At 36.5% G+C, this 18433-nt stretch overlaps 1 protein-coding gene across 1 annotated transcript in view; it reads right to left on the bottom strand.

Annotated features, from left to right (window-relative positions):
- Positions 1-18433, bottom strand: part of LOC107550228 (exportin-6-like) — a 29337-nt gene that overhangs the window by 2338 nt on the left and 8566 nt on the right. The window contains exons 4-16 of the mRNA XM_016231468.1: positions 16704-17181; positions 16492-16618; positions 12904-13013; positions 12706-12814; positions 12529-12621; positions 8840-8909; positions 7209-7368; positions 6369-6461; positions 6124-6271; positions 4466-4612; positions 4158-4358; positions 419-610; positions 49-147 (exon numbers count right to left, since the gene is read on the bottom strand). Of these exons, the coding sequence (XP_016086954.1) occupies positions 49-147; positions 419-610; positions 4158-4358; positions 4466-4612; positions 6124-6271; positions 6369-6461; positions 7209-7368; positions 8840-8909; positions 12529-12621; positions 12706-12814; positions 12904-13013; positions 16492-16618; positions 16704-17181 (2027 nt within the window). The remainder of the gene's footprint in view (positions 1-48; positions 148-418; positions 611-4157; positions 4359-4465; positions 4613-6123; positions 6272-6368; positions 6462-7208; positions 7369-8839; positions 8910-12528; positions 12622-12705; positions 12815-12903; positions 13014-16491; positions 16619-16703; positions 17182-18433) is intronic.

Genomic DNA, 18433 nt, shown 5'->3' with positions numbered 1-18433 from the left:
AAATAAAAAAATGTAATTAGAAAAAGAAAGTTAGTAAGTTAGTTTTACCCTGTGGTACAGCTTGTGCTTGGTGTTCAGGACCTCGAGGTAACTCAAGTTTTGCTTGAAGATGTGAATGTCCGGTTGCAGAAAAGACTGACCAAATGCCTGCAAATCAAATACATAACAGCATTTCCAGAGCCGCAACTGAAGCTTGAATTGTATGAAACAACATTCTAGGAAACACTGAATAATATCCAGACTATAAAAGCCAAAAACATTGCATTGCGTTGTCTGTGCTGACTCCACACACACTGAAACGGTTGATTGGTGTGGTTCTTCATAATGAATCAATCAATCTCTGAATCAGATCAGTATGGAAGGGATGTCACTGCTTGATGCTTCTACAAAGCAGACATGTTTTTAGGGCAGTTGATACCTGCATGGCAGCGATGAACTGCGCTTGGTTCTCCATCAGTTCTTCTGCTCCGGTTCTCTGAACGCTGCTCAACACTGAGCTCTTGAAGAAGAACCTCCAGTTCTGATGGAGAATCTGAAAGAGCAGCTCGAACATCTCGGCTTTCACATCTGGACAGGAACGCTGCCGAACACAGAGACCAAGATCAGCAAATTACAAAAAACTTCCAGAAAGAGGAATGTTAAGAGACCTTTAGATCGCTAAAACCCTTTTTGATTTGAATGAAACCATTTTTATTCTTAAGATGATGAGAAGATAACAGTGTTTGTATTTAATGTTTCTGCCCAACAACACTTAGCATTTGTCTTGTAGATGCTAATTTATTAAATGTTTTGCATTAATACACAAAATAGTCATATTGATTCAAGCATTTAACATTTATGAATGAATTAAATGTCAGTAGCCTAATGAACAATACTGTACAAATTATAGCGATCACGAGGTAGGTCCTATTCTATCCCAAACGCGTAAAGTGGACATACAGTATAGCCTACAACACCCCATCAGTTATATTCAGGTCAATAGTGCCATCTGTTGGCGCAGTTTTGTAACTTAGAGAACAACTTTTTTTATGTCGAGATCACGAGAAATGAAGTCGTTATAACGAGAAAACAACTCTCGTTATGTCGATATAACGAGAAAATTAAGTCGTTATAACGAGAAAACAACTCTCCATATGTCGATATAACGAGAAAACAAGAAGGAAAAAAATAAATAATGCATGGCCGCTTAGAACTTCCGTATGTTTGTGTATTTGTGCTACATAAAATTAAGCATTTAAATGTCATCTTTTTCGGACATATTACTGGGTAATATAGAGTGACAACTGATATTTATGCATTTTATGTATTTCATGAAAGCAGTCTGCTATAGTGTTGTAAAATTGTATTGATTTACATTATAAGCTTTCAGAATTTCATCTTTTTGCCAATATACATATCAGCATATTTTGAGCCATTCATTTTACATTTATTCAGCAGCAAGGACATTTTGAATTGATCACAATATTGAATTCAAATAAAAAAAATATTTCAAAATAAACGCTCAACTTAAAAAAAAAATTAAGGAAATAACCAAGTACGCAAGTAACTAAATAAATAAATGAGTGAGTGAGTGAATTTGGGGTTGCTAATATGTAGTAAAATTGTTTCATGTTTTTTTTTAATTAGTCTCATATGCTCACCAAGTCTGTATTTAATTTGATGAAAAATATAGTAAAAACCGTAATATTGCAAAATACTATTACAATTTAAAATAGCGAGGTCAATTGCAATCGCCACTTGCACTCTCCGATACCTGCGACGTCACTTGCAATCGACACAAATCGTGCGTGTTGCCAATGGAGACAAGACGCTGTGGTGGTGATTAAACGATTAAAACTAACTTAGTAGCCTACTATAACGTACAGGGTCCTGCAAGAAAAAGACAAGACCCGCAAATCCGTGGCCACAGAACAGCAGAATACGAACGCAATGCACAAAGTCTCTTGTTAAGCGTTTTCCTCCTGTAGAAAAACAAACACTTAATACGGCTTAATGTATTAAGATGCTATTACAGGGTGTCTACCGATATGAACAAGTTAAATTTAAGACCTTTTTAATACCACCTTATGTGAAATTTAAGACCAAGCCTGTGATGGAAATACACATTATATTACATATGTATATGTAATATTTAACGCGTTTAAATGTAAAAAGTAAACAAAATATCATCGCTGTCAAATTATATTTGTTATTACGATATACAGTGAACTTTTCATATCAGCAGACAATATCCCATACAAAATATTCCCACTAAACAAAAGGTGTCGCATAACAGAGATTTTTGGTGGTGTAAACAATTTATTCTGAAGCAGTATTTTCATCAGTTTTCCGTCAGCTTTTACATACTTAAATCTGCATGGTTTTAATATTTACCACAGGATGTCATTTACCTTTATAAAGGCCAATATGTTTATTTTTACCTTATTAAATTTGACATCTTTCAAGTCAAATTCTTACAATTGATCAAGAAATTTAATACACTACAGGGCTGTTACCAATCAAATTAAATAATTACAAAATTACAACAGCAATAAATAATGTTATGGGATTAATGTTGTAAATACAATTTTGAACATACAAATAAGAAATGTTGGGGAAAAATGCATACTTAAGCATGAGACTAAACCACCAGTAGGTGGCGGTAAGTCACTTATTCATTCAACCGATTCCTTCAAACCTCTGAATCATTCAGTAACAAAGATGCCGGGTGTGGCTTGGAGAATGTGCGCAATAATTCTGTTCTGATCTTTGTTTGGAACTATTTTCGTTGGTGAAATAGAACAAAACAGTCAATTGTGTCTAAAAATGTAAGTAACTTCATAAACTTTACTACTTGTTTGTTGAACTAAAATCAATGTAACATTTGCAATCGTGAAAATATTCAGCAAAATGGATCCTCTTGATTGAGTACTCTTGATGGACACTCACTGGGTCCGTCAGACTGGAGACATTTTTGTGGTAATGTGACCAAAAATATTTAAGACCTACTGAATCTGAATTGAAGACATTTTAAGACTTTAAGGACCCGCGGCCACCCTGTATTAAAATATCAAATTCAATATACAGTTTATTAATATAATGAATGTGTATTGTATTTTCCTCCCATACCGATTTGTGTCGATTGCAAGTGACGTCGCAGGTATCGGAGAGTGCAAGTGGCGATTGCAATTGACCTCGTAATTTAGTTTCTTTTTTCTTGTCTTCACCACCTGGCTATGGTTGTAATATGTTGAGAGATTCAAACAAAAAATAAATAATAAATAGAACAAAATAAAAAAAGACTGCAAGTGACGTAAATTGTGGAAGTGCAAGTCTGCAGCCAGACCCTGTTGGTTGCTCTTAGGCCCAGTCCCAATTCTATTTTATACCCCTTCCCCTTCCCCTTCCCCTAACCCTCCGCCTACCCCTTACCCTTGTCTCTTGAAACAGAGTGTCAAGGGGTAGGGGTGAAAATAACAGTCCACCGTTTTCTATTCTTAAGTCATGCCTCTTATAGCTTTTGTCAGGACATTGTGAGGCCATCTGATGAAACGTGGAAAAATTAGAAAGAAATGCTTTCATCATCATAATAATAATAATAGGGGGGGGGGGGGGGTTTTTTTTTTTTTTTTTTTTAAGTAAACCCACTCTAAAAAGAGAAACGCATAGACGCAACTTTCATTTCTCTCTCTCTTTCTCTCTCTCTCTAATTGGCAATATTTGAGAAAAGGGTTTAGCGATTTCTAATTATTGGGGGGACTAGCCCCCCTCAATGTCTACGGTGGTTATCGCCCTGATCAGACATGAAAATATGTTGTGGCACTATCGTGCAGTCTATAATGATATGACGTTAGTTTCTTTGAGTAACATGACCATAAATATGAACTCACGATTGAATGTAACATAAAACAAATGACTACTTTTCGTTGAAATCTTTATTAATGCCAAAAATGCTTACATTTATGTGTCTTTTTGTTCGCTCGGGCAGCCATGTTGCCCCTGAAGCCGGTTTACGCTGAGATAATTCATACCCCTTCGTTTGAAGTGTGGTCCCGAAAAATCTTCGTTTGAAGGGCTATCTGGCCCTTCCCCTACCCCTCCAACCAAAAGAGAATCGAGACACCCCTACCCCTTCACGTGAACGCACGAAACGGAGGGGTAGGGGAAAGGGGAAGGGCTAAGGGGTAGAATTGGGTTTGGGCCTTACTGTTGGGGTGATGGCTGGGTGGGCGGGGCAGGAGGCGGTACTGCTGCGTCAGACTGCTGAGAAGCCGCGTGTGATTGGCTGAGCGGCTCTGCCACTGCTGCTCCGCCTCCGGCAGACTGGGCCACGGCAACAGCAGCATGTTTGACAGAGCTCGACACACGAGGACGTGAGCCTGGGACAAAAACAACAAACATTACATCACAAACAAATACAGCTGGAGCCAAGTACAAACTGTGCCACGTTGTCCTGTTTTCCAAAGACCGACCAACATAAACCCACCTCCTGAGGTAATCTGTGGTTATGATTCTCCGTGATCAGGCTGAAGATATTCTGCGCCGCCGGCAGCGACACCAGGAACACCGGTCGCACGGTGGTCGCCATGGAGACCAGGAGATGGCACGCAGATAAGAGCAATTTCTCTGGAACCTGCAGCACACAGAGATCAGGCAGATTAGCATTTTCCCCAGAGTCAAAGAATGAGGGAAAACCGGGTTTGAACAGAATAAACCTAACAATCTAGTGAAACTGTAAACCTTAACACACAGAGTAATGTTTTAGTTTCAAGACAACCCACCAACTAAATATATAGCAATGGACATTAGTACTAAAAACCTTGATATGAAGACTTCATGACTGAATGAATTATGAGTGTTTACTTTATGGTGTTTATATTGTAATATTTTATCTCCCTTTTCGGTTTGAAAGAGGAGCTGGTAGTAGCAAAACATACTCATTTCAAAATTAGAGTCCCAGTGTATTTCAGGTTGTTAAAATGTAAAATTCCTGCATAAAATGCATTATTTCTTTTCCTGGACATTTTTCTGGTATGTTGGTTGAAAAATACAGTAAAACAGTAATGTTGTGAAACTATTACAATTTAAATTATTACAATTTAAAATAACTTTCTGTTTTAAGATTTAAAAATTGAATTTTCAGTAGTGCTGGGCGGTATACTGGTTCATACCGAATACCGGTGTTTATTTTTGTTATGATATTAATTTTTTAAATACCGCAATACACGGTGTATGTCACTTAAACAACGTTCAGAATGCGACACTGTTTGAAAAAAGTTCTGCGGTATACCGGTTCATACCGAATACCGGTGTTTATTTTTGTTATGATATAAATTTTTTAAATACCGCAATACACGGTGTATGTCACTTAAACAACGTTCAGAATGCGACACTGTTTGAAAAAAGTTATTTTTCACTGTTGCACTGTAGTCAACTATGGTTCAGTTGGAAGATTTCGCCAGTGCTGTCCCGCAAACAAGAGGTCTGACTTTCCCGGAGAAGTGTTACCTCTCTAAATGAGTATTTTAGGCTTGTTTATAATTAGAAGTCCTGCATTATATGCATTGGGGAAACTCGAGCAATGGATGCAGTGTCTGTATTGACTAAATTTGTTTAAATTATTTTGTTACGTACAATAAAACTAAGTTACATGTACAAAATATGATAATATCAAACAATTGAGATATATGACAATTCAAATTACAGCACCTTCATAAACTACAAGTAAAAACACTAATGCACATTATTTATCATTTAGTAAAAGTAGAGCTAAAAAAAAAAAAATGTTGTCGCCATCTTGCTCCAACAAAATGCCAAGAATGCACCCAATGTCATAATTACGACTTCTCACCTCGTAAATACAAAATTCCCAGGAGAACAAGACGCACCATAAGAACCTTCACACATTAAATAGATCGATTTTACTAGTATTGGCACAATAATGTTTTTCACTGCCTTCACTTTATCAGCAAAATCAAATATTGATTGACCTCTAATTCATATGTAATGATATATTTGTACAATTTCAATATGCATGCATATATATTGAACAAAACATGTTTTGAGTGTTTTAAACTTGCAATTACAAGTTTAAATGAGCTTTGAAGATCATTCATAAATTATCATTCATAAAGATCAAATCACCTTGGCATTGATGAGAGGGGTCGTGGCGGCCATGCTCGATCTGATGAGGTCCACAAATTGCGTTTGCTCTTGTTGTCGCTGCACCTCCCCGCAAAACGGAGCCAGCCAATGAGAATACGCCTGCAGAGCAGCCAATGACTGTGCATGCCTGCAATAAAGAGATGTTTAAAGCATGATTATAAACAGTCCACCTTTATGTTAACTGATGGCAAACAGCACTTTGAACGGAGTTTATGACTACTTACACGTCAATAAGGTCCGGTTTGAGCACTGAAGGAACAGCCATTTCTACATCGTACAGGCTGATCTGAGAACCGTAACACGACACTTCCACCAATCTGAGATGACAAACACAATGCCATTACTTATTTCAGTCAGCTAGTAACATTCGACCAAACAGCACTCACCTCTGTACTAATAATTCAAGCTATTATTATTCTGTCATTAATAATTCCTAAATGTTTACCATGATGTTGATCTAAAAATGTAAAGTTGTATATTACTTTGACACCCCGTGTTGGCCAAAACAAGGAAATCCTTTCAAATTGTGAAAGTAAAACTAAAACTTCTGTTTCTCTTCAATTAAAATGGGGATTTGAACAGCATATAAAAGGAAACAATTTAATTTGCCAAGTTTAAACAGTATTGTTTAAGTTTTGATGGAAATGAAAAAGTCACACAAATGTCCTTGTAAAAAAAGAAAAAAAATAGGAGTCTTAAAGGAGCCATAAAAAGTCTTTCATAACTTAAACGGTATTGCAAAAGTATTAATACTCACTTTAAGGGGATTTAAATTTGGAAATAGAAAAACAGGAATCACAGTATGGCCTAATGTGATTATTAAACTTCAAAAGGCAATGATTTAATTAAATAAATGTGAACACTCAACATTCAAAGTCAAAACTGTTGCACTTTCTACAGGCTAGTAACTAGTCATAGTGATGCACGTCTTAGAAAACGCTACAAATATTGTAATTTGAGGTACAAAATGGCATAAAACATGAGAAAACACAGAGGACAATAAACATACACACATAAGGAGGGAGTGTTGTTGTTAAAAGAGGAATTGGCGATAAGGAACTGACCTCTGCACGATGGCGAGAGCGTCGTTAAAGCGAGCGGAGAAAACATCCCCTGTGAAGAACTCGGCCAGACGCCCCACGGCCTGCAGAAGAGAGCTCAGGTCTCTGAGAGCGCAGTGCAGCTTTCTGCAGTCGGCCTCTGCTGTGATGTTCAGCCTGCGACCTGCTCTCATGCACGCACACACGCACACACACAGAGAGAGAGGTGCGAAACCACTCAATAACAGCTGACAGCAGCTCACTAGCCACATGAGAACAGAACAGCCACTAATAACTATCAGAGCGAACATTACAAGACCAGATACTAGAGATGTAACGATTCACTCAACTCACGGTTCGACTCGATTCACGATTTTATTTTTAACAAAATTACATTTAATACAAATTATAAATTAAATGTGTCCTTTTATTATTGCTTGGAGAAGATGCTGCATGTTTCTTTGTGAAATTGAAATATAAAATGATAATAATATACTAATATAGAACTTACATATTGATCTTTTGTTGCTGTTGATTACTTCTATTGTCCTTATTTGTAAGTCGCTTTGGATCAAAGTGTCTGCTATATAACAAAATTTTTATATAATGTAAAAGTAAATAACAAACCTAAATTGAAATTTTAAAACAAATAAAATAAATCTCTTCATATAAACAAACTAAGGCTTTGTCTGTGCTCTTTCCATTTAAAATGAGAGGCAACCACTGCATTTTAATCCTGATCCAAACAAAGTAGTCTTTAATCTATATTAGATTGTATAATTTCGAAATTTGAAGCAAAAACAGAATGGTGTGACTTCAGTTTTGTGAAACTATACATAAAAATATCTGCATGAAACAGCGGATGAGCTGAATGAGACACAGATTCACTCTCTGCCAGCAGGTGGCGCTTAAAGCGTTTCCTTGGTTTCTGCTGTAAACAAAGCAGCGCTGCACTTATGCCTTTAATATGCGTTATACAGAGGCAAGATGAAAAGAAAAAATACCATCTACACTTTTCTAAAGACAGTAAGTTCCCCTCAGACATGGATTCATATAAACTCCTACCCCTAATTGTATCGCCATTTGTTTAGCATCTCAACCGATTTGAATCGTCAAATATTTGAATCGATTTTCAACCGGCTCGCGGTTAATCGTTACATCCCTACCAGATACCACTACAATACTACTCACTTAACCTATATATTTACAGACTGCTCAAGTGTTCAAGCAATCAGTAGAAGGTATATGACCATTCATAAATTTGCAGTCAGTAAGTTAACATTTTTATTCTGCAAGGATGTATTAATTTGATAAACTGATTGAATATTGAGCAGCACAGGTACATTAAAACATTAAAGTACCCTTTACGCTTTGGTACATTAAGACATACAAGACAGTAACATTTGGATACAGAGTAAAAATGACACCACATCTTGCATGGCATTTTTCATTGAGCTTTGCGCAATGCATTCTGGGATTGCCTTATCTATATATGCAATCCTGCCTTAAAATCTGGCCAAAACAATGGCTCTTTTAATGGAACAGTATTTGCATTTGGATACCTAAAAGCATTACCTGGTTATGCAGCTCTACAGGTTTTGGAACAAAGCCATCTATAAAACTCATTCAGATTGTAACAATAAAGAGAAACTCACTTGTTCCTGATCTCATGATAAACTGCTGCAGCCCAAGATAAATGTCCAGATCCTCCTGGAGCACTGGAAACTAAAAACACACACACACACACACACATTTATTTATATATATACAGTGGTGTGAAAAAGTGTTGGCCCCCTTCCTGATTTCTTATTTTTTTTGCATGTTTGTCACACTTTAATGAATGTTTCAGATCATCAAACAAATTTTAATATCAGTCAAAGATAACACAAGTAAACAACATGCAGTTTTGAAATGAAGGTTTTTATTATTAAGGGAAAACAAAATCCAAAACTACATGGCCCTGTGTGAAGAAGTGTTTGCCCCCGTCAAAACTGTGGTTTATCACACCTGAGTTCAATTTCTCTAGTACTGTGTGGGTATTAATGGTTCTGTCCTAAAATGGTTCAAATCTTACTTGAATAATATAACTTTCTCAGTTTGTGTGGATGGGTGCTCATCCTCTAAATCAGTGTTGACTTGTGGAGTTCCTCAAGGTTCTATCCTTGCTCCAATTTTATTTTCTTTGTATATGCTCCCGTTGGGTTCCATTTTTAATAAGCACAAAGTGTCGTTTTATTGTTATGCTGACGACATACAAATTTATGTGCCTTTTAAGCAAAATGACAACCAGAGTTTGAGTGCTTTAGCTACTTGTCTGTCTGATATTAAGGCCTGGATGTCTCTTAATTTTTTTAATTAAGTTCAGTTCAGTTTAAGAATTGTGTTCGGTTCTTTAGCTGTATCTGGCAACATACAGCAAGTGCTGGGTGATCTGGCTGCATATGTCAAGCCCTCCGTAAAAAATGTGGGTGTTGTGTTTGATTCCGCTTTGACTTTTAATAAGCAAGTAAATACAGTAGTTAAATCAAGTTTTTTTTTCAGCTCAGACTCCTTGCTAAGGTGAAGGTTTTTTTAACTTGTGTCGAGTTCGAGAGAGCTATACACGCTTTTATCTCTTCTCGACTAGACTACTGCAATTCAATGTATATTGGTATTAACCAATCATGTATGAATAGTCTACAAACAGTACAAAATGCAGCTGCTAGACTTTTGACTGGCACTCGCAAATACGAACATATTACCCCTGTCCTACTCTCTTTGCACTGGCTGCCAGTGCATTTTAAAATGGAGTTTAAAATATTACTTTTTGTTTTTAAGGTTTTAAATGGACTGGCACCTTCGTACCTTTCTGATCTTTTGAGTTTACACAGTCCAGCTAGATGTCTAAGGTCATCGAATCAGAAGCTTTTATTGAAAGTTGAAGGCTGAAAAGAAAAGGCAACCGGGCTTTTGCCATAGCTGGCCCTAAATTGTGGAACAGCCTTCCAATCTCTATTAGAACAATTACAACAGAATCTCTTTTTAAAACAAGGCTTAAAGCCTACCTCTTTGAGAAGGCTTTTAGTGTATGAGCCAACAGAAGTTTATTATCTCTAATTCTTATTTGTTTGTCTTGTCTTACCATTTTATGTATTTTGATTCTAAAATTTTAAGGGGGTCTGAATACTTTCCGTACCCACTGTACATTCTCCTTTCACATACATACATATCTACCTTTTTTGGTATCCATTACTTCCTGTTTAAGTTTTTTAAACTATATTGTTCAGCACAATGGTCAACCATTGTTGTTTTATTGTGCTTTATAAATAAAATACATTTCTACTTTCACACACATACATTCTCCTTTCACATACATACATATCTACCTTTTTTGGTATCCATTACTTCCTGTTTAAGCAGGAAGTTACTTTCAGACCAGGAAATACATGTGCAAGACTTGCGCAGCTCTTCCTCACAATTTTACAATGATGCTATTCAAAGTCATTCTGTTTTCTTTTCAAGTACATATTTTAAGTGTTTAATTTTAAAATATCATTATATCAAAATATCATTATACATGTTTTACAGATCTGTGTACAAGGGTTATGATACTGATTTTGATCGTATTGACAGGGCTTAACGCTAAGAACATTTTCTACTGGCCCGGTTTGGCCAGTGGTTTCAATTTTTTACTTACCCTGGCAAAATTTTCACAGGCCTTGCAACAATCAATCAATAAATAAGACTTATTGTTTTCATTGTTGACTGTAACATTGTATTGTAATAAATGATAACCATTTTGCACAAATAGGTACAATAGTTCAAAGATAAAACTGAAATGAACCATGCTTTTTCAGGTCTTTCAGGTAGGTCCAACTCTATTCCCGTTAAGGATGCACTGATCAGGATTTATCGTGACCCGATTCCAATTGCCGATTTTTTTTTTTTACATTCAAATGAGCCAATTCCCATACTCATTGCCAATTTTTTTTTTTTTTTTTTACATTTATTAAATGTTTATTTTGCTCGGTTACTGGCCAAACTAGCCTTAAACAAACAAACAAAAATATATGTAACATGAAGCAACTGCAAAAAACTAAAACATCAGCTGGGCTGAATTAATATTTTATTATTACTCTTTATTATTAGTAGTGTTTTATTACCTTAATTATATGCATGTCTGCAAATTGTCTGTAGGCTAATTTCTGTACTGGAAGACCAGACGAATTCCTTGTGTGTGTAAACACTTGGCAATAAAGCTCTCTGATTCTGATGAAAATGCAAATTCAATCTGACACCAGGTGGCGCTAATGAGCCAATTCCCATACTCATTGCCAATTTTTTTTTTTTTTTTTACATTTATTAAATGTTTATTTTGCTTGGTTACTGGCCAAACTAACCTTAAACAAACAAACAAAAATATATGTAACATGAAGCAACTGCAAAAAACTAAAACATCAGATGGGCTGAATTTATATTTTATTATTACTCTTTATTATTAGTAGTGTTTTATTACCTTAATTATATGCATGTCTGCAAATTGTCTGTAGGCTAATTTCTGTACTGGAAGACCAGACGAATTCCTTGTGTGTGTAAACACTTGGCAATAAAGCTCTCTGATTCTGATGAAAATGCAAATTCAATCTGACACCAGGTGGCGCTTGGAACAGTAGCAATATAGTGTTTCCTGGGTTGTTGCTGTATGCAGCGCTGCACTTATTAACACTCCTTTAATATGTATTTAACAAAGGTAACAGGAAAAAGAAAATGCCATCGAAACTTTTCTGAAGACAGTCAATTCTCCTCAGAAATACATCCATATTCATATCCAACCCCCACCCTAATTCCATAATTATGGTTTTCTTTCAGTATTTCGAGCATCGCAAACAATGAATTTGTACTGTCTGGTACAGTATTTTCTCTGCTTGTGCGACTATTCTCTCCTCTTTGTGTCCGTCTTCAGTGCATCTGTCTTACAGATAATATATCATGATGATCACTAGGTTTGTGTTACCAATTTCCATCCTGTCAGCAATAACCTGCCTGCGCTGTTTTTAACCTGGTCGTTTTTGATTACTGTCAGTTTAAATGCATATATATATATATATATATATATATATACACATACACACACACACACACATACATACACATACATATATACACATTTATATAAAATACAAAAATTATATATCACTGACAGCTCTAAAACTCATACGGATCATGATCTTCATTATTGCTTTTGGGTTTTTAAATCAGATTTGCTTCCATATTAAACACCTATTATACTTGCCAATGAAGAGTCAATTGTTTTCAGTACAAAGAGAGCGAGGATGTACACGCACACCCACTCAGATACACCTACCAGAACTGAAAAGGTCTGGGACGGCAGCAGCTCCATCACCCTGGCAACCACTTCCAAACTCTGACGCAGGAATCGCTGCCATTCCGTCTGTTGCTATAGAGATCAGAGGGGGGGAAAAGTTCAAAAAATTCTGCAGAATAAAATTGATGCTTCGGTGTATGTTTGACTGATCCTTACATCATCGTCAAGGGTCTCGTCATCGAGTTCTTCTAGCTGACTCTGGTTTAACCTGAACTGGATCCTGTTAAGAACTTCACGCAGCAGCAGAACTAGAGCGTCTTTATACCTGGTCACACACAGACACAGATTACTGCGATGTTTTTAATATAACCTAAACTCAATTCTTGGGCTCACAAAAAGTCCACAGAAACGCACCTGTTAATGACACTGTCACTGTCAGCCAATCGGCTTCTAATCTTGGTGGTCAGGTAGTCCAGGAATATACTCCAGATGTCCAGACAGGCCAGATAACCCTCATGATTCGGCTACAACAAATTAAACGCACGTTTAAGTGAAGAGGTGCACAAAAGATGAAAGGTTAAAATTTTTAGTGCCGAGTCACACTCTTTTTAACTGAGTCACAAATTGCATTTTTATTTTATAATGCTTCCTGAAGTGCACTTTTAATGTTAAGGATTTTTACATCAAAAACTGTCATAACTTAGAAATATAAGCCCATTTTGTACCATAATTTTAGCCATACGAGTTAAACACTCTGTTTAAAGGGGGCGGGTCTCCTTTAAGGCTTCAATGTACACACCCACTGCTATGACTGGGTAATGTCAAAACCTTTACAACAATCAATCAATGTCAAAACCTTTACCGCACTTTTAATATCACAGCTGCTAAGAATGAACTAATCATGAAAAGTGTTGATCATAGCATTATTTTTGATGAGAGCGCTGAACTGAAGTGAATGACAGTTCCAATGATTATACAGTGAGTGTTATTTGTTCGCTTGGTTTATAAACAAACAGTTTAAATAACTAATGATTTTCATGCTACTAGGCCACACAGTTGACGGTTTAGTCACTAGCTTGATTTACTGATACATAAACATCAATAAATGAGTTTGCAAAATAAAGATTGACTATAAATAAGTCCTTATACTGTAAAAATCAGTGATCATAGATTAGACATTAAAATTGGCATGCTTACTTACATGTTGGCTATATCTTTCTATAAAAGTCTGTTTGAAAAGCCTGCATCAAATTGTGATGATAATGTACCAACTACTGTATCATTTTGGCAACTTGGTTTCAATAAAAGCCCCTTTTTTGGACTAACAAAGATGCTTTGAGTTCTGCAAATTGCAGTATGCTTTTATAGTACAATGACGTCTTATACAGTTCTGCACAAGTTTAAATAACTTTTTCAAAATATGGAAGACGTTAATCATTTTAACCAAAGAAGGGTTACAAAAACTGCAATGTTAAATTTAGTTGTTTTTTTTAGTTTTGGGGAACAGCGTTACTTTAGTATCATTGAGATAAGTTTTAGAAGATTAGTTGTGTTTGTCATTTTTATTAGCTTTTTTTTTTTTTTTTTTTTTTTAATGTCTTCTGTTTTTATTCATTTTTATTTCAGTTTTAGTTTGTTATCTTAGTGCATCAAGCTAAACTAAATCAAAATTTGGTTTTTTTTTTTTTTTTTTTTTTTAATGTCTTCTGTTTTTATTCATTTTTATTTCAGTTTTAGTTTGTTATCTTAGTGCATCAAGCTAAACTAAATCAAAATAAGAGATTTTTGCTTTGCTAGCTAAAATAAAACAAGTTCAAGTTTTTTTAATATTTTATTTCAGTTAAAGTATTTTAAGTAATGTTTTTTATGGTTTTAGTTTTAATTACCTATATTAACCCTGTCGTGGACTATACTGTATGTAAACTTATGTTGAATAAATTCTGTGAAACAGCTTATTCAGGACAGTACTAAATATACATGTGCCGGTATTTGGTAATGCGATATCATTACGATAATGCACATGCAAAATATTGTTATCATGTGCACTTCAAAATACCGTGAATAATTAATAATTACGATTTTTTGAATGCATTAAGAAAACATTTCCCATCAACTGGTTAAAAAACACTGCTGTATGCTGCGTCAAAGAGCCATGAGCACTCTGATGTAAACAAGCCCAACATGGATGAGAAGCGCATGGCGGAACGAGTGAAGGAGACACGCTCAATGAAAATGCACATTCACTCTCTGACAGCAGATGGCGCTAAAGCAACAGCAGAAATGCAGCCGTTACCCCGGTAACCGGTATTTTAATGATTTAAACAGCCATTAATATTTTCTTATTCACAAAGTTGTTCATCACAGCACTGAATACTTAAATACTTAAGGCCATTGCACACCGAGTCCGAAATGTTCGTGCGTCATTAAAAAATAAATTCGGATTGGGTTTGATTTTCTGCGTTTTTCGCATCCGTAGCAAGCATTTCGAGAGGTGTTTTGACAACTCAGCCACCGTACAAGCAAACGGCAAAATCTAGAATGCGATTGTCAAGTTCATCCACTTCTTCTCGCAGCACAAAGCACTGTAAAGATCCTTGCACACCGAGCTCACAGACATTGGTGGTCTTCTTTTTAATATGTGGCTCTAGTATCGCTAGCAAAGCATCAAACTGAGCCACTGACATCCTGAAGTAAACTTTGAATCGCCTGTGATAATCCCGCTGCTCCTTAATAATGAGGGGGAACTCTCCTTCCTCTCTATATCTCAGGATTGGATGGACCCAATATTTCTTTTTAAGAAGCGAGAGGACAACAAACTCATCCTCACTGCTTGAAGACTCTATTAGAGTTTTGCAAATTTTTTCGCAACAGACTAATTAATACGCATCGGACTCAGTGTGCAAGGTTTCTGTGCGTGACTAATTTTTAGGATAACGAATATTAAAAAACAAATACGAAAATTTCGGACTAAGTGTGCAATGACCTTTAGACTTAATAGGCTATTTATTTTCAAACCTTTTTACATTTTAATCTGGACTACAACATGCCCTCGATATTGTTTGACAATGTTTTTATTCTTTATTGTTCGGTCACACTTTACATTAAGGATCCATTAGTTAACATTAGTTCATTCATTAGTTAGCATAAACTGCCAATGAAAGATTCTTCTAAACATTCATTAATCCTAGTTAATTTCAACATTTAATATGTTAAAATCAAAAAAGTTTAACTAAAGAAATTAAAGCTGAACTTAATATTTAATGAACCCGAGCTAACAGGAACTAACAGTTGTATTTTCTAACAAAGAGTAAGAGTGACTAAGGTTAACTAATGAGACCTAATTGTAAAGTGTTACCCATTGTTCTGTTTAATTCTTCTTCACTTTTATCTGTTTGAAACTTTTTTTTACTTTATACATTTTTGCGTATCAAGTAAAAAAAGTTATTAAACCTGTTATATTGTATTATGACAACACTTTTTTTATTTTTTCATATTTTGTGATAATACCTTATACCAAGATAAAAGCTTTAGCAATTATCACAACAGGAAAATTTGATACGTCACATGCCTTCTAAAGAAAAAAAAAAAACGTGATTTTTATGATCTTTCTTATTTTGTTATTACAATCTTGCATATTCTGCAAGAGGCAGGTAAACTTGTGAGCACAACTGTATGTCATGGAAAATTCTGGTTTCTCAATTCATGACACCTTCAATATTAGTCACAATAACGCACATCTTGTGGCTGAATACTGACAAACCCACTGAGACGGAGAAGAGTAAAAAAAAAGAAGCACCTTCAAGTCCAGACACTTTCAACAAACATTCTATGACTCATCAATCATTAAAACATCAAAAAAAAAAAAGTAGGGTCATAGAGTTAAAAATTAGAGGAACAGGGAAGGTTTGAGTAAACAAAGTCCAGCAAAAGGAAGTATCATTAGACATTAATATGGTAAGTTAGAGTCGGTGCTTCCTGGAACAATAACTGAAGGTGTTTTACCTGGTTAAAGGTGTATTTCAAGAGCAAAGCTAGAAATTCCACTAGAGGAAACTGGGCGTTAGATTCGATCCTCCGCAGATGAACACTAACAAACAGCCTGAGGAAATCTGTGAACTTTTCCACATAGCTGAGAGGGACAGACAGGCAGAAAGGGTTAAAAAGCAGCGGCATCAATGAGTTAAATGTTTAAAGCATGTGCATCCATTTCTTACCTTTCGTCTAATTCTTGCAATCTGCTTTTGATAGTGTGTGTGTTGGTGTGCGTGTTTGTGAGTCTTTGCAGCAGGTAGAAAGTCTGTTGAAACATGCGGAGCAGAAACTCCTCAAAGTCCACCGGGACGCAGTTTTTGCACATTAACTCGTTAATACAGTTCATGGCCATGACGCCCAGTTTGGCGCGTTCGGCGTGGCCCACCATCTGACCAGTCCTGCCGTGTCCCCCGCCGCCCCCATTGGCTGGGAGGCTTCTGGGGGCGGAGTCTCCATTGGAAGTGGGCAGAGGTTTCGTTTTGATTGGCTGCTGGCATCCGAAGCGAGCAAAATTAAAAATCGAAGCGAGGAGGGATGGAGTGATGGAAGAGGAGAGAGGAATCCAGCTAAAGAGATGAGCCAAGCATTCCAGCGTTAGCAGACACAGATCACCACTTTCAGCTTCCAGAACCATCGGTGTGCTGTCGCCTGCCAAAATGCCTACAGAACAAGACAATAGACAACAATTAATACAACAATCGTTTAATGGTAGATTTCAACTAGTGAGAGACCAGTTTGTGATTTTCAGTATTGGTTGACAACCCATGTGGCTTTAAATTTTCTTTATGTACTCAAAGTTCACTAATTGGGATATCTTAATATAATAAAATATAAATGTAATAAATACCAAATTCTGTAATTTGAACATATGAATATACAGTATATTTTTCATGTCTATATTTTAGGGCTGGGTATCGAGTTCGATACTTTTTAGGCACTGACCGAATTGCCTCGATACCATCGAGTATCGAAAAACGTCTCGTCGTTCGGTACCAATTTTCGATACCTAAGGGATTAATCTCATCAGCGTCAGTGAGCCAATAAGCCTGCAGCACTAGCCGTGTGTTCGACTAGAAGAGGTGCGGCGCAGATCGATCAGTGCTTGACATCCGCGAGAGCGTTTCGAAAGCGCACAGAGCAGTCTGCTCTCTTTAGCTCTCGTGGTACTGTAATACACCGATCGGTCTGCACAGTCAGTCCGCGTCAAGTCGAACACACCTACTAGTTTACGCCGGTTACACTCAGAGATGTGGCGCACACGTGAGGCTGTAGTGCGAATGCATCCCAGCCCCCTCAGATAAGACAGCATTTACACTGGTGCGTTTATGTTTTAAAATGAAAACGATCTTCGTCATACTGCCGTTTCCACTGCGTTTCAAGCCGGCTTTCCATCTCCGACAAGCGACAGACCGGTCATTCAGTCATTCATTTCCAATGGAGAGTAGCGTGGGAGCTGCGTGGAGTTCCGATCATATGCAGATGTCCGTTCATACTAACATTACACGACGAAAGCGCGTGTTATGTGACCATTCATGCAAACTGTAGCATCATGCTACATAAGACAATAAATAAGATTTATATTCCACTTTTACTCAAAACTCACTTTAAACCACCATCGAGTGATTGTAATAACTTCTGATTGCCGTCTAATACGTGTTTTGGCCATGTAATGTTGCTGAAATTAAATATGTTATTACCTCTGAGTCAGAGTCAGTGTAGCGATCATGGAAACACAAGCAGACAGCGCTGGAAGCTGCTAATGCTCATCAGGAAATCAGTGGAAAATAAATAGAAATCAAGATTATGTCTGAGCTATGCATTTTAAAATGAGCATGCACTAGTGTAAATGTAGCCTAACAGATGTGTAAACGGAAGACTATTTGAGCTTTATTAAAACTATTTGCACTGATTT

This window comes from Sinocyclocheilus grahami, unplaced genomic scaffold (genome assembly GCF_001515645.1).
Source record: "Sinocyclocheilus grahami isolate Dianchi unplaced genomic scaffold, SAMN03320097.WGS_v1.1 scaffold393.1, whole genome shotgun sequence".
Classification (NCBI taxonomy): domain Eukaryota; kingdom Metazoa; phylum Chordata; class Actinopteri; order Cypriniformes; family Cyprinidae; genus Sinocyclocheilus; species Sinocyclocheilus grahami.
This window is presented reverse-complemented; position numbering and strand designations above follow the sequence as displayed.